At 39.4% G+C, this 17,191-nt stretch overlaps 2 protein-coding genes across 4 annotated transcripts in view; both read left to right on the forward strand.

The window, feature by feature from the left end:
• Positions 1-8,116, forward strand: part of stra6l (STRA6-like) — a 28,287-nt gene extending 20,171 nt beyond the window's left edge. The window contains exons 15-20 of the mRNA XM_088923754.1: positions 791-839; positions 1,733-1,850; positions 2,363-2,482; positions 3,507-3,670; positions 4,920-5,069; positions 6,478-8,116. Coding sequence (XP_088779880.1) covers positions 791-839; positions 1,733-1,850; positions 2,363-2,482; positions 3,507-3,670; positions 4,920-5,069; positions 6,478-6,827 — 951 coding nt within the window. The 3' untranslated portion in view covers positions 6,828-8,116. The remainder of the gene's footprint in view (positions 1-790; positions 840-1,732; positions 1,851-2,362; positions 2,483-3,506; positions 3,671-4,919; positions 5,070-6,477) is intronic.
• Positions 8,117-13,670: 5,554 nt separating this feature from the next.
• Positions 13,671-17,191, forward strand: part of tdrd7b (tudor domain containing 7 b) — a 41,492-nt gene continuing 37,971 nt past the window's right edge. Inside the window, exons 1-2 of one of the 3 annotated variants that reach the window (XM_088922266.1) lie at positions 13,671-13,786; positions 16,375-16,588. In XM_088922266.1, coding sequence (XP_088778392.1) covers positions 16,382-16,588 — 207 coding nt within the window. In that variant the 5' untranslated portion in view covers positions 13,671-13,786; positions 16,375-16,381. Of the gene's footprint in view, positions 13,787-14,398; positions 14,446-16,374; positions 16,589-17,191 lie in introns of those variants that run through there. The other 2 variants (XM_088922282.1, XM_088922275.1) reach the window with 2 other exon arrangements.

Consider the following 17,191-nt stretch of genomic DNA (forward strand, 5'->3'; position numbering starts at 1 on the left):
TTTCCAACTCATTTTGCTACAATAAACCATTCTCACTCTCTGACCACTCTAATAAGGTCTGTCAAACCAGTTGACATTTACCTGAATTGTGAAGCAGTATATTTGTGTGATATCATGGATTTACTGCATCACTGCACTATAAAGCTCAAGGTGCTGCCCAGTTGTAAATATTTCACCAGAAGAAGGTCAGCCTGTATAGATTGCATGCTGAGAAATGTATATGGAACAGTTGTCTTGCTATTGTGACTTGTTGGTTAGAGGCTCCACATCACTTACCTGTGCAGCAGCACTAGAATATTGTGGATAAGCATGTTTTACATGACTATTTATTCCAGGGCTTTTTACTAATTCTTTAAATTTCCTCTATACACTTTGTTGTTCTTTGGAGAGACTATGCCTAGAGACTTGGAAGTGTGTTTCTTGTGTAAAATGTGATAAACTGGATTATCAAAAGACAGTTGTCCATACAGTTGTGCATACAGAGCCTGCATAAAGTGGTTTTTCATGATCTATAATCCTCAATATAGCAGGTTCATGAAATCCATAGACACATTATGATGCCTATGTAATCTGTGCCTCTATGGTAATGTAGCTTAAATTCTGCATGTAAATTACCTTTAGTGTCCTGAAGTATGAGTGAAGAATGTAATACTTCAAAAAACGTTTTTGACTAACCCGCAAATGTAATAATGCTATTTGTTATGAAACTGAAGATAATTACACTATTGCATATTACTAATCTTTTTATGATTTCAGGTGTGGCTTTGAAACATTTTTTTTTTATTTTCAGGCTGCTATTACAAGGTATTCAGGATGGCAAATAGCTTTTACATTATGGGGTATGTACAGAACTACTTATCCAACCATTATGGAAACCTCTTCCAAATCTTATTAGCACTGTTTCCATGTTGCCTGTGAATTGATCATTTCCTTCATCAATGTAAACCTTTGGGTTTGTTTAAAGCCACAGTGTATAAATCTTTCTGTTCTGAATCTTTCTGATAGACTGAGATCTTCGTCACTCAGTCTATCAGTTCACTATAGATGACTTCATCTTACTGTCTACCATCTCAAAGTGTTCTGAAAGGTATTGTGGTACAGTTAAGACAAACGTAAAGCAAATGTGATATATAAAATTGCTTTTTTAAAACCATCAAAAAGCTGACTTCAAATCTCTTAGATGTTGCAACAAATATAGAGTGAAAAGAAATTGCTTGTATTCAGATTGAAATATAATGTTGATTAAATTAGCTTAAACTGATGGAATATAACCTATTGAATGTAGAAGAGCTAAAATGTAGTTTAATGGAGATGATCAGGAGACTGTTCACTGCAGTTGTGTGTTTTTTTATATATTATCCAAAAACAATACAAATCAGATGGGATTTACAGCAGTAACCCATATGTGTTGTAGCCTGATCACATTAGATCGCAAAGCTAAGCAAGGCACGTGCTCAGTCCTGGGGTGGGAGACCTTTAAGAAAAAACAGGTTGCTGCTGTATGTGGTGTTGGTGGGCCAATAGGCAGCTCTTCTTCTCTATAAGGTAATTGCCAGTCCAGTGCCTCATTATAGTGATAGGGAACACTGTGCTGTAGGAGGTGCTGTCCTGAAGATTGGATGACTATAAGGTCTTGAATGATATCATTACACTCTGCATAATAGTAGAGTTAACCTCTTATTACATTAATGTGTGTAAACATGACTGCTTGTCACTGTCCTATCCCTTACAGGTTACTTGATCATTCATTTTGTCCAGTTCCTGTTAGGACTGCTGATTGCATATGTATTGGTACTACCGATCATGCACGGCCATGGACTAGAATTGCTCAAACACCTGGCCATAATAATGTAAGTCTGCGACAACAATACTGTACATTGATTGTATTCTGTGAACTTATCTACCTTTCAGTTTCTTGTCTTGCTGAATATATATCAGCCTGCTATTTGATCTTTACTGCTGGGGTTCTTTGTTTATTAATAACTAATTTAAAAGCAATATATTTTCTAGAACTGCACAGTCAATTCATCCAGACATCAGATACCTGCTTATTCCTGGACAGTCACAGGCGGGGATAAGACTACACCTAGAAGGGACACAAGTCCATGCTCACATCAGACTAATGACTCTATTCAACACCATCACAAAACAAATCTTGCAAATGCACAGTCACTGTTTTCTCTAGTTTTTAAATTTTACTTATGGATATCACGTTTTTAACATATTCTAATCAGGAGGAAAGGATAAATCAAATCAAATTCCATCCAGAATAGTTCATGGTGAGCACCATCTGGGCTCGTGTCCGGAACATACAAGATGCTGCCAAATTTCTTTAACAAATATTTTTTTTGTTTGTTTTTAGCTTGACCTCAGGTCTGGTTGTAGGACTTGTGATCCTTCAGATTTTTCTTGTCCAGATCTTCTTCCTTCAAGACAAGATTTTGCAAACGGATAAGCAGAAGCCATTAGCTCTAAATAACAGGTACGTAATGATGGGGTCCTAATCAGAAGTCAGTACTGAGCGGGCCTTCCAGTGCATTTTCATGATATGAAACACCAACAAATCTGCAATATGAAGACTGCAGTACACTTAGGGAAAGAATATAATATCAGCTGGAGCATTTTACTGAGATTGACAATAACCCACTGTTGTAGTTTTTCAATTTAAAATGGCTATAATTAAAATAGAAATAAAGAATGAGGAACAATCAGGAAGAAAGTGAATCTCCAGGATGAACCATTCCCCACCCCAGCTCCAAAAACACAATCCATTTTTGTGTGAAACAGAGGTGTGTTTGATAATATATTATCAAGAGCCATGCTTGACAGATTTATATAAAACCTTTACACAGTGACTGCAAGTTTTGAACATTTAAATTATTAAAGTCTGCAATTCCTGTCAAGTTTCACAGCTCATGTGGTGGAATCTTTGCCAAGCTAAAAATAAACGACATCTCACAGCTCCAGTGAGCAGCAGTGCACACCAGCAGAAAGACATCTCCTTCTTAAACTAACAGAAGAGCGTTAAGAGATCCCTGCCCGCTCCCTGTGTCCCTATGGAGAGATCTTTTCGAAACACACAGCTCAACAAGAGCTGTAGCGAGCAACCTGCCAGGGAAGCAAGTTTTCAAGAACTGGAAAAACCCAAATGGCTGGCACAAGCAACTGAACACAGACACAAGAACAAACAAATATTTCACTCACAGCCTCGGCTTCTGTCACACCTCTGTAGTAAATAAGACCTCCGAAGCCCAGGCTGCAGCCCCATCTCCTACTGCCAGGGGACACACCATATGGCAACACTTGAAAAGAGGCAATTCACTCAGGCCAATGTGTTTTTGGATATGTAACAATTACACTGTGTTTAGGCATAGACATATTTATACTGTACAAATATCATGGGTTCACCTTGAAAACCTACATCAAAGAAATTGAAAAAGTAAAAAGAAGATAATGTGAAATGATGAGTGATCGGCTAAAATGGGTATGTTTGTTTGTCCTCGCAGAAAAGCTTTTCACAACTTCAACTATTTCTTCTTCTTCTACAATGTGATCATGGGTCTGGGTAACTGCGTCCTGAGGCTGATCTTCAGCTTCATGGTGGGAACGTGGCTGGTGCCGAGGATCGACCGCACCATCCTGCAGCGGGGGTACGAGACTCTGGACCCAGGTCAGCTCCTCTGCTCCTCTCCTCTCCACTGTCTGTCTTTCAGCCACTGGTTTGTGTCATCCGCTGGCTCTTGAGCCAGGGTCACTCCACTGGCTCGTCTCCTCCACATTTGTGAGGCAGAAAGTGTATGGAATGAAAACTAGACACCGTCCTATAGCGTTTGACTGTGTGGATTTGCTTTGCAGTGGTTGGGATTTACATTTCTCTCATTTCACTGGTTGAATTAAGACATTGGGCTAGAGTGAAGTCAGACACATTAAAATAGTGTAGGAGTACACACATAGATAATAGACTAGATTATGTTCCAAAATGTCTGTTATGAGCTTATGTAGAAGAAAATGTTTCACCATGCAGCAAACATGCTGAGTTTTCTGGCCCAAAACATGCCGCCAACGCAACCGCGATCATTGGGAGAAAAAGTGGAAAATCAGTCTTCATTTTTTAATCAAACTTAAGTATACATTTAACAAGCTGAAGACAAATGAAGTCCGAATACTTGAAACACAGACAAGAAGCCAACATTGCTGTAGTAAAGGCTTGGCAAAGCATCTCAAATGATTATACAAATTGTTTGGTGAGCTCACTGGCTTTATGCAGTTGTTGCTTCCAAAGGATATGCAACCAGATTCTGACTTTTGCATTCTGAAACATAAATTGAATGTGCCCTAATACTTAAGATTACTTGAAATCACTGGGTTAACCAGAACGTATGTTTTTGTTCTAATATGATCAAATAAATATGTGGCATTATCCAAAAAGGTTAATTCTATTGGATGCATCATACATATTAATATTATGATCATAAATATAAATTGCTTGACCGTAAAGCAAAAAAAAACATTTATCTTGCTGTCCCAGTGCTTTCGAAGGGCATTGTAACATATCCCTATTTTATATTGATACATGAAACTATATGGTGTATATGATGGTGCTTGTACTGTACTCCAAGCATACTAACTGTACACCAAGGAGCAATTATGATTTTTCCAACAGATAATTAAAAACTTCTCACATTGTGGCATATTGTAAAAAAGACAAAAATAATAGGGGAGCTTGTCCTACAAGGTAAACGTTAAATTAATAGTTTATACAGTTGACATTTGTATCCAAAGTTACTTGGAATTTGTACAGGAGTGTACCACAACCATCCTGTTATGAGTCCAACACCTTAAATATTTTGTAATCTGTTTTTGGAGACAGACTGCCAAGGTCCTACTGTTGAATGTAATGCTATTTGGTTGTGCTTTAGGGTATCACACTTGGATTGGTATGATATTTGCTGACCACTACCACAGCAATCCTGTCATGATTTGTTTCTGTCATCTTCTGCTGGCTGCCAATCTTGAGAATCAAAGAAGAAGGATTTCAATTTATTCATCATTTGATAACATATCTTCAGGTAAGAATCTCCTCACAGCCACAATGAGCTCTGAATGCAAAAAAAAAAGAAAAAGAAAATATCATTCTGTTAGTAAAACTGTTGAAGGATTTATAAATGTAGAGAAGTATCTCCTATACCTGTCAACGCAGTGACAATGATTGAAAACTTTGAATTCCTTCTGTTCTGGCCTGGATTGTCCCAGTGTGTGTAGTTTTATCAGGGTCAAACATTGAGACAATTCAGGGAGTCAAAGAGAATTTGAGTACTTTTGAGGATATGCATCCAATATTCAATATTTAACTTTTTTAGGAGTTATAAGTTTTGTTCATAAAGAATCAAGAGCATGGTGCATCTGATCTTCTGAAAGACTGAGTACTTAACACTTCTTGTGCAGTGTCTTTTTCCATGTCTGATTTTGTACTTTGTTAATGCACATCTACAAAAAAATCCACCTTAGAAGTGAATGTGGTGTAAGGTCAAAACATGGAACATTGTTACAACAGAGCACACATTTGGTACTCATACAAAATGTGACTTGCGTAATGCCTTAATAGGGTACACTACTGGATTTTGGCATATTGTAAAGTTCTCTTGCTGGCAAATGAATGTACATAACCTTGTGAAGTCAAAACTGTGCATACAGTTGTACTCTACCCTCTGGACTTGAATTTCCAAACCAGTGCTGCAGAATGGTGACCAGTCACAGTGCTGTAGGAGCTGCCATCCTTCCTGGCTCAATTTCACTCTGCGCTTTCACAATCTGACCCATCTGAAATACCCCCTAATGCATTTGTTTTTCTTCAATTTCTCACCTCTGCTCTTGATGTGCTGTGGAAAGTGGCTGCTGTCAGAAAATGGAAAATGGATGCTGGGTCCTGCACTTCACTAGCAGACAAAGTGGGCCCCCTCCTATATGTTAAATGCTTGGGATCATTCAGGATGAAAAACACTTTGCAGAAAAGGAATGAATTACTATTAATTAGAAGTAACCAGGGCAGCATGGGGGCACAGAGGTTGGCATTGCTACCTCACAGCGCTGTGTCCCATGTTCTGTTCCTGGGGTGCTATCTGCATGGAGTTTGTATGTTTTTCGTGTGTTTGTGGGGTTTCCTCCAGGTGCCCCGGTTTCCTCCCACAATCCAGACACTTACTGGTAGGTAGACATACTGGTTGGCCCTGTGTGCATGAATGTGTTTGTGTCAGGCTGTGTGGGACTGGCATCCCATCCAGGGCGTATCCTCCTTTCCGTCTGTTGCGGGCCAGAATAAACTCTGGCTCTGGATTTTCTGCGACCCTGTTATTGGATAAAACGGTATAGAGGAGTATTTTGGATAGAAGTGACCATTTTAGGTTCACAAAACGGAAATGGTACCATGAACAGGAAAAATAACTTCTCTATGTGTCATTTTCTTGATTTGTCGTATAGAGCCAGCAGTGAACTGCAGAGCTCGTGTGAGATGGAAGCTGATCTACACCCTGTTGAAGAACCCCAAGCTGATACTTCTGCGAAAGCGCAGGACATCCTGGAGCAGCTCAAGGTCTGGCCGAGCCAGACTGGATACTATAACAGTACCATATTCCACAGGAACCCAGTGGAATCAGACATACCCAGCACACTGCTGGAACATCGTGTCAGCATGTTACTGTCAACAGAGAGCCCACCAGAACCTAGCACTTCAACAGGCTGAGGGCCATTATCCTGTGCTATTCGATGATCACTGTGCTCCATCCACACACACACGGCCCACTTGCCCTGATGACCACTCAAGTAGCTAACTACCTGCGGTGCAGGAATGTCTGTCAGGCTTTTAGAAAAAGCCAGGAGGATGTTTTTTATAATCCAAAAATGGATTAAGTCATTTTGCCTAGCCACAATGTGAAGCAATCCTTCAGCTGACCAGCAATGTTAATCAAATCTTCATTTCAAGATTATGCTAGTCCTGTGCACCCTGTTATTTTTTGTGATGCTTGTTTAACAGTAAAGAGGGAAGTTTTTGGGGAAGTTTCTGAACTTGTACACTTGGAACCTTACCAGGACATGATGCACAAGTATTATACTGTATACTGTGTGCAATCTATGGTTTAATAAGAATTTGAACTGTTAAAGATACATATGTTTAGGGTATTCCATTCAAGGTTAATTTAGTGATTATTGCTGCTACTAAACTTATTATTCCACCATTATGAGGCTGTTGAATTTTAAAAATAAGGTTTTAACAGTGCTACTATTTGTTTTACTGTATATAATGTATTGTAATATATATATATAAAGAGGAAACACATATTTCATGTAGATTTGTCTCTATGGTGGATTGGTAGGTTTTGATAGCTCAAGGACTTTGATGTCAATCCTTCATTTTATTCTGCTAATTTACTCTACCTTTTTAACTGAATCAATAGTCTTTTCATTTGCTTCAGACAGATTTCTATTTCCTGCTTAACTCTGCACTCCAAAAATTGTGTTTTCAGATTTTAGAAGTTAGGAAGAACTGGTCCTTGCCCGGACTGGGATGGGGAATACCTAAGACAAATCCGGCTGTGGTTGCAAGTGGTGTTGGTAGACCAGTAGGTGGTGTTCTTCCTTCTGGACCATTATTTCCAAACCATGTAGTGACAGGGGAAGCTGTGCTATACAAAGTTCTGTCCTTCACATGACTTGGTCATAAAGCACTTAGAAAATGGATGGAATCTACCTCTAAAACTTAAGTGCCTTGGCCCCTGACTACATCAGTGAGGTGTTATCTCTCTATGAATCTTAACACTCTGTGAGCTATGCAGCCTCAGTTCCCAATACAAGGCTTCAAGCACTGGGAGAGCATATTTTCTGATCTCTTGACCAAGGTTATGGAATGGTCTTCCATATCAGGTCTTCCAAGACTACAATTTCAAATTCTGTCTTAAGGCTCACTTTTATACTTTTATATGTGTCTTTTAATTTCGATTTGCTGCTTTAAATTCGCTGTATACATGTATATCTAATGTTTTTTATTTGTTTTATTCTAATGGACCTTAAGTTTCCATGCCTTAAAAGTACTGTCTAGTATAATAAAGATTCTCATTAAGTGCTTTGAGTGTTTACTGATCTGTTGCCAGTGCTGTTTGCACTTCACAACCACCTGGATTAAAAACCAAAACATTTGATATACTATCAGAGAGCTAAAATCTTCAACACAATACATTTCACTGAATGTATTTTAAAACCCTGGAAAAACAATTATAAAATTGGCAGTAATAGTCATGCACACTGAAGAAAATCTAATGGTAATAGATGCCTTGCCATTCTGTCACTAGACACTGATATTACATTTATTTACAGACTTGCCAATGAAATGATATTACATACAGTATATAGAACAGTGTGTGGCTGATGCAGCTGAGGTTCTTGGTTTATTTACGTTATGAGCTTTCCAGTGATTGAATCACGGAGGTGAGGGAATGATATCATGGTCGGATCTAGGTTTCTTTCAGAATTAACTTAAAAGCACAAAGCTGTAGTTGAAGGATAACACATTCTGATCTGCAAGTCGCTATATCACTCTGCGGCTCACAAACGGCAACCCACTGAAGCCAAGCAGGTGTGAGACTGGCCTGTACCTGGATGAGAGACCATCTGGGAAAGCTAAAGTTGCTGCTGGAAGAGGTGTTAGTGGGACCAGTAGAGAGCGCTGTGGGTCTTGATGCTCCGGGGGGAGGGGTGTAACCCCGGTGTCCTGGCCAAATTCCCCCCTGGTCTTTACCATTCATGGTCTCCTAATAATCCCCATCTATGAATTAGCTTTATCACTCGATGTGTGGTGAGCGCACTGGTGCACTTTGGCTGCCGTTGTATCATCGAGGTGGATGTTGCACATTGGTGGTGGTGGAGGGGGTCCTCATTATCTGTAAAGTGCTTTGAATGGAGTGTCCAGAAAAGTGCTATATATGTGTAAGGAATTATTATTATAACAATATCAAACATTAAATTAAAATAATGATACTGCATGATAAAGCTGCAAAACGTTTTCTTATAATCCCGACTCCTTACATAGTTTAAACAAATTCATGTTTTATATCCTTTTCACTAAAATGTTTATTTTCGGCAACAATCATAAATGTATTTTGCTTGGTACTGTATATTGTTATGGTAGCTACAGTTTTAATACAAATAACAACACGCAAAATTACAAATTATAATTAGCCATTGTAATTAAAATAACTACACTATTATCACCTACATCGCTTCTCGTCTGTTTTATTTTCCGAGTACTAGAGTTGCCGATAAAAAGCTAATCTTCCTGCTGTACTTTCTGTGCTGTTTCATTAGCGCCATTAAAAGCACACGAAGACCAGTTCATTGTTACAATGTTCTGAGTAACACCTACCCCACTGGTACTTCTTTTTTCTCGGGGTCCAAAACATAATTACACACGTATCCTAGCCCTCTCGTCTGCGTCGTAGTTGTAATATATCAAAGAGAGACAGCTCTGTGGGAAAGCATTTCGGGAGTGCACGAAGTCTCGTTTTCTCTCTTTTGCGGGTCACAGAATTGTTGACAAAAATCCAACTATGGAAAAATGGTGATTATGAAATCAGTTGTGTATATCCTAAAAGTAATTGCCAATTAAGATTTGAGACCACATCGATAACTTTACAAGTACTTACAAAGTTTAAAACAACTACAGAGTTTTACACTCATGAAAAAAACCGTAAATGGAGATGGGCTATAGAAATGACCCGGGTGTCAATGTTAGCCCAGTCATGCATTCACTCAGACATTGTAGGTTAAAAGATTTTAATGAGTGAGGGTATATGATCAGTGATTAGAGTGGAATTTAAATGAAGCGGGAGGGGTCGAAGTACAGTGCTGGTTTTTCTCGTCTAACCCCATTTACTGAGCTCCAGTCTGTTCCTGGCGCACCACAGAAAGGACAACAACTACAAAGCAGCCTGCTCACGTTTATTTGTAGTTTCACATGAGTCTCGTCTGGTTAGACTGCAAGACACCTCCTCCAAAACAAAGTAAAAGATTTTGGACTGGTCAATTTAAATCAGTTCATCTCATAAGTGTCATTCACTGGGTGTTACTCTTGAGAGTAACAATCAAGAAACAAATATTTTGGAATATGCATCCAGGGCAGTTTGACCACATACAGGCTGTTCTGACAGAACCAACAGACAATTTCTACCCAATGTAACAAGCACTTTAAATATATGGAAACTTCTAAATTAATCACATGTGCATGATTCCAAACTGAACTCAATATTTTGTTTATCAGATTGTTTTTACCTTCACCTACAAATTAAGCAACACACCAAAGAAAGAAATATGGAAAACTACTTACCCAAGATGGACATGTTCTGTGCCCACAAAGATTACTTTTTGTATAAGCAGATATTGCATTCAATCAAATCTACATGAACATTACAGGTTTTACCAACTCAGATTTAATTCAGCTAAGATTATTTCAATTTATAACCAAAAAGAATTATTGCCACCTTCTCCATTTCCTCTCAAAAATGGAATAATTCTTCATATGATTATATAGCAATTAATGCTAACATGGATCCCAAACATAAAGACATATAAAGTCTCAAACCAGCCCCTACCCACCCAACTAACACTTATAGGAATAAGAGCACATCTAAAGCAGAAAGTGTGCTCTCTGCAACACACACCTTATAACCAGCATTTGGATTTCTGTTTTAATGTATGTGCTACAGGGCAGGAAAACTTCAAAGGGAGAGAAAAACAGGTACAAAAGAGAGATTAGAAAAGCACCATATCTGACAAACACCCTGGCCATTATATGCTAATACAGTATGGCAGGCGACAATCAACACAAATTGGACAACACACTATCTGCCCAGACATGCATCAATTACACACATTCAGGGGTGACACATTAGACTGGGTGGGAGTGCTGAACATGCTGGAAGTACACCTGCCACACCTGTGGTGCCATGCTGACGCCACACCTTTGGAACAGAGAGGCAGAGAGGGACGACGAAGGACAAAGGAAGCAGGGACAGTGAACGGTGACACCTGCTCATCTCCATGCAGTCGGTTCCTCAGGCTGTCCTCCCCCTCACACTTCTGTATGTCTGCCTACCCCTAGGAGAAGACCACTCCTCTTGTCTTTATTCATTTGGAATATCCTATAATACATTTTCGCTTACAGAGTTGTAGGCACATTTCACCAAACACAAATGCAAAACTCCACAGAGAGAAAAGGACTTGCCTGTTTTAAAGCAAGCAAGACCTTTTCTGTTGCAAAATTAGCACAAGACAACACTGAAGCGGATTTTCTTTGAGAGTGTATTATATAATTATTACAGAAGATGAAGAGGTAATAACCAGAAGGTTAATTAATACTGTACTTTTTACATGTTTTAGTAAAAGGTTAAGCATTTTTTAAGCAAATTCAAACGATTTGCCAATACTTGATGACAGCTAGATAGCCCTAATGGACATGTTCCCACCATGCAAACAGATACTCTAATTGTTGTGTACTAAAGACCAACCGATGGGACATTTTGAGAGAGACGGTCTGAGCAGGAGTCTCTATTTGCTGCAGAAAACCACTGGCAGTAATCGGTGGCCATGTGATTGCAAGGCGCTACATTAATTATGTCCCAGGACCACACCTGCTGTCATGATGTGGATGTCCTACTCAGCAGACTTGAGCCCCATTGAAAATGTATCGGATGAGCTGGGATGAGACCAGTGAACAGACACTATAAGAAAAATGGGACACGATCTCTTAAACAGCAAACAACACAACCTGTTTGACAATATTTACATCTTGTATTGCAACCAACAATGGTCATGGAAGCTATGAGGCCATTACTTTCACAGTAGACCCCCTCTTGACAAACGTTGTTGAGTACAAATGTTAGCATAATGAAATTTATCCCTATCATGTCTGATCAATAAAACAATGGGTCATGCGCTACAACAAAAATTCTATCATTTTCCTGATGATTATTGAAATTTGTTGCAGTTACAAATAATAGGTTTCTTTTGCAGCTCAGCATATATTAGCTTAATGGATATGACGATATTAACTCAATAGTCTGTACATAGATCATTATATTTGCCTGCAATGCTTTAATTGCTTTTATAGCCAGTTTAGAAGTCACTGATAATTTCTCTTCATGGATGGTTAGTAGTATAGTATTAATATCTAGAAAAAAAGATATATAATGTGCAGCACACAGCCCATTTGGTTAAACATTTATATATAACAATAATATATAAAATCCTGAAATAAAATTCAGTTCATTAGGAACATAAAAAGCTAACTGTGGTGCAGTCAACAGTAAGAGGGAGGCAAGACGCTATGTCAGTCTTGTTTAAAACTCCAGAGTCACAACTTTTCTCATGAAAACACTTCACAGTTATACAGCAGAAATGCAAAGGTAAGGAAATTTGTGCACGTTATAACCTCATTTTAAAACTTTAAAATAGAAATCTCAGTTTGTTTATATAATTGATTAATTATATAGATGGTCAATGGAGTTCCATCTGTTGTTGAGAAATTCAGTGTAGACTTTAGACTTACACGGAGAATGCAATGCATATGTACTTATCAACACTGGATCCTGAGTTTCTGAAAAAATAAAGCGTTGCATTGATTAGAATGATAATACAGTTTAAATTTCAACAACATGTCTTGCATTATACCTAAAAACACAAGAGAGGTTACAAACAACAGTAGACCATTATTGGTAGTTAGCAGTTAATTTAAGAAACTCATCTATTTATTTTTTTAAAGACACCATTATATCAGCTTCAACAGCATGACTGGGTATCTTGGTCCACTCTCTGACAACCTTTCGAGTAGAGAAGTGTCTCCTGTTCCCATTTTTAAATGCACATCCACTTAGTTAACACTTGTGTCGTCTGAGACTAAACATGACAAAACTAGCAAGTGTAATTATACAATTAAAACAAGTATCGCAATGAACACGTGTTTTGTTTCTTTCTCCTGCTGCACTTTCTTACGGTTTTCATTGACGTGGTGCTCTTTTTCTCTACATGAAGGTCGCTCATTTTTTCTTTTGGTGATCAGTTATTGCAGCTTGCCGATTTTATAACCATTTGCTACGGGGTGCAAAGATATTTTACTGCACGGAACTTGACGCTTTGGGCCCTTCTTGATATTGCTTTATGAGCAAAAAGAAAAACCGAAGAACCTGCCACGTTTTCTCTGCTGTCTGTGGCGTTTGGCATGATGAGAGCAGGTGGATAGCTTGGCATGGATTCCAGCTAGAGAAGTGTGATTTTCTTTTGTATTAGCTGCAAACAATACACAAACAACCCCCACGATACATTGAGAACGTCCTGATTAGTCGAGTTGTAGAGTAACCTTTTAGGAACCCGAGGCGCTTCTTGATGTTTATTTTTACTTTAAATACAAATACATTATTTGGAGACGCTTTGCTATTTGGTCCTAGTAGGTCGCCTTTGGACGGCCTTGCGGACAGCGCCGGCACTAGGAGCGGGCCGCTGTGACTGGGAGCTGTCTGCTGTGCTCTGAGTGCCGCAGTGCCTGTCGCGACGCCTGCGCCTTGATGGCTAATTAACAGGGGCTGGAAGCAGCTGGCGGATCACGTCACTATTAAAACAGCTCAGCAGCCGGCACTGGGAGAGAGAGCCGCGGTACTGGAGTGCTGGCTGGGAGGAGAGAAGGGGAAACGTCTCCTGACGCTGTAAATAAGTGAAGCTCGGTCTTGAGACCACATCCTCCAGATAGGTATGAACTAGACAGACTAAATCTCAAAATTCACTCAGACACAAAGTTTGTTTTTTAATTTTCTTCGGGAAAAGTGTGATGTTTGTGAATTGGCAGCGTTCTTTCGTTAGTTGGGTTTTTGGCAAAAAAAAAGAAATCGCACAAATTCGCGGCTTGTATCACTGACAGTTCAGAAAGCTAAAACGACAGCCTGCGATGTGCTCGAAGCGGGGGATTGCTGCATAAAACGTAAAATGTGCCAAGTTTCAGAAATAATTGTTTGCGTTTATCTTGCTGAACTTCACGACTATACCGGCAAGTAGATCCCGATGGTGAAATCATGTCGCTGTCCGTGCACTTGCTGCTGTGCTAGATTCCTGAGGTTACGCGTAAAGACGGTCACCAAATGGTAAAAGCAATAAAAAATTATTATTATTGTTTAGCTAATGAGTGAAAGCGACGGGTTGCATTACATCAGACCAGCGCAGGAAGAAACAGTCCAGCCATTCAGAATCGGTTTGATAAGTAAGGAGGGTGTGTCACTTAGTATGGATACCAAATGCTAAAATTCTGCTATAAAGGTCGCTGGTCGTTGATCAGCATGACTTGCGGTTTCTCTTAATTACGACCAGGGTGCAGCCTTTTGAGACGTTTTCTCGTACTATTTTTGTTTGAAGCCGGTAGGTACAGATGGTAGTGTATTGGAGCGGCGAGTAAGATTCGTTACGGTCTTGAGTTGCAGTAAACGAAACTGAAAATGTTTCAACTAACTTGTTAACGTTCTTCTAACCACGTGTGCCGTCAGTTTATTACAAATGCGTATAGTTTTGGTGCATGACGTTGGAGTCGGTTGGCAACAGGTCACGTAGGGTACGGATATTGAAGTTGTCGGCTATATCGAAAGGATAGTATTGTGATAACCGTCTTAACGACTGAAACACTTACAATTTGAGTCCTAACTTCCATTTCGATACCAATTTAAATTAAATTCGTTTATCCAAGTCGACTCATAATGCTGATTTTTTTAACACCATCTTGTAATACTAATAGGAAAAAATCCGATTGCTATAATGTTAAAATAAGGCAAGCACAAACTGCAAAACCAAGTGCTGTGCAAACAAAACGATTAAAGAGAATGGTGTAAACAATGTAGTTGACATCGTAGGGGCTGAAAGGGTGGTTAGGGACTAAGCATTTTAACTGCTGTGGGTATTTCATTCTACCACCGCTGTAGGGAGAGAGAATCTGGAGATTTCCGAAGTTCAGCTCTCACGGCAGTTTTGGGCTCTTTAAAACAAAATTGAAAACGGCTATTTTAAAGAATACTTCTATATTCTCTATTACACTTCTATATTATTGGCCTTATGTGTAAACACGGTTAAATAATGGGTAAATCTAAAGAACAAATTACTTAAAACTTTTTGTGGGCCATATAGTGTTGTACACGCTCTGAGCGAAGCCAGTCGGGGCGCTGTAGCGTGACGTCACCGCAAGCGAGGGTGTTTGGTTGGGGGTTCGCGTCACGCTGCCCGCTGCCGAGCGCGCGAGAACGGGTCTTTAGAAAAATCGACCGTTTACCGACGCTGACCTTGGCAAAATAAAAGACCATGACGCGGTCGAATAAAAAATTAACTGCATGAGACAGCAGCGATTTTACACCGGCTCGCTGAAAGAGTCCCTTCACAACTGTATGATCTATTTCAACAAATACAAAGGATTTCGCTTCCTTAAGAGTCGGTGATGTTTTCTTTCATGCGTATGTAATAAGGCCGTAGGTTGGTGCTTTGTGGATGTTATGACGGCGAACTGTTTTTCTTAGGCTATAGCTAACGTTACAGTTGCATCTTCAGGCAACGAAAACACTGTAGAAGTAGATCAAAAAATTTTTTTTGGTCACGACTAAGTCTTCACAGCATGTGGTCTGGCCAAGTCTACTCAACTCAATGACCCCTGCGGGGGTTTAGGCGACTCTATCTGTAACGCATAAGGTCCTAGATACTGACAGTCTAGCTAATTCATAATGAAACCTCAAACTTGGTTGGCAAAACTCACCGGCTTAATCTAACCTACACAGCGCATGAGGAAAGTTAATTAAGTAAAGGGACTCGGATCCCATACAGGATTCGGGCGGTAAGGTTACTACCAGAGCTAAGAGTACCTGGGTCTCTTGCGTTTCACCGATAAATGACATAACCATGCTATAAGAAACCTAAAAATAAAACTTCGAGTGACTTTTTGTCTGGAATGTGGGTTAAATTGTAAACGTACGTGCAAAAATGTTTTGAGCTTTGGAGTTCATGAAAGATACAGTACGGATCTTAAAAGCTGTTTTATCAGAACAGGCTTTAAAAAGTGTTCTGAGTTTTAGTTTGAGACTCTTCCCTGCAGGCTTCTAAAGTGATGGTGTGTTCACTGAAAGCTCAGCTTGCCTAGACCTCTTTAATGAAACCTCTGTAGCAAGCAAGCTAATGATTTTTATTAGAATTGGTCATTAGTGTAAAATAAGGTATTTAAAACTAAATGTCCAGCACTATTGATCTGGATACTGAAGATTATTTAGGATTTAAGACGGGAGTGATTGACGGTTCTTAATGTTTTGTGCATTTCAGGTAGAGGATGTCGGAGACGGAGTTGGTTAAGAAGATGTTGCGGGCTGTGCTGCAGTCCAAGAAAAATGGGGTCTCTGTGTCGCGGCTACAGTCCGAGTACAGATCTCTCACAGGGGAGTTCATCCCGCACAAGCAGTTTGGATACCCTTCCCTTGAGATGTACCTGCAAAGTATCCCTTCAGTGGTGAAGATGGAGCGCAGCCGGACAGGAGAGGTGAGAGCCCCCCAGTCGTCATTGCAGTCATGTCTTGAAAATGCTTCACAGATGTAGGGGTCTTTCATGCCGGACTGACCTTTTTAATCTGTGCTGAGATATTGACAGTATATGTCCGGCTAAACAGGCACTCCATGTGCTTTACACAAATCTAACTCAAGTTAGATTTATAAAGTCGATAATTCTTATAATGAAGGCCTGTGATTTCTTGTACTACCATCTTAGATAGACTAGATTAAGCATTTATGTTTAAAATGGTCAGATGTGTTTAGGTTGCTGATGGGTCAGATCCCTGAAGGAACAAGATTTCTATTTTGAGAACATTTTGGAGGTAGAAAATTTCTAGGTTATGAGGAATGTAGAACACATTTGTTTCTGCACGTTTGAAAACGTGCATTTTGTAAATGGCGATTTTGAGGTTGCTTATTTTTGGTGAAAGATTTCAAACGAATTCAAACAGGTTTTGTGTTTTAAGCACTTTAAATATGGTACTTGGTAAGGGTACAAAACTGAAGGTATGTAGATGGAGCTGTATTGAGGTTGTCTGCTGGTGTAATGCGGAGGTAATTAATTGGACTAGAATAAATAGGATTATTGGAAATT

The sequence above is a fragment of the Atractosteus spatula genome, chromosome 1 (assembly GCF_055471065.1).
Source record: "Atractosteus spatula isolate fAtrSpa1 chromosome 1, fAtrSpa1.hap1, whole genome shotgun sequence".
Classification (NCBI taxonomy): Eukaryota; Metazoa; Chordata; class Actinopteri; order Semionotiformes; family Lepisosteidae; genus Atractosteus; species Atractosteus spatula.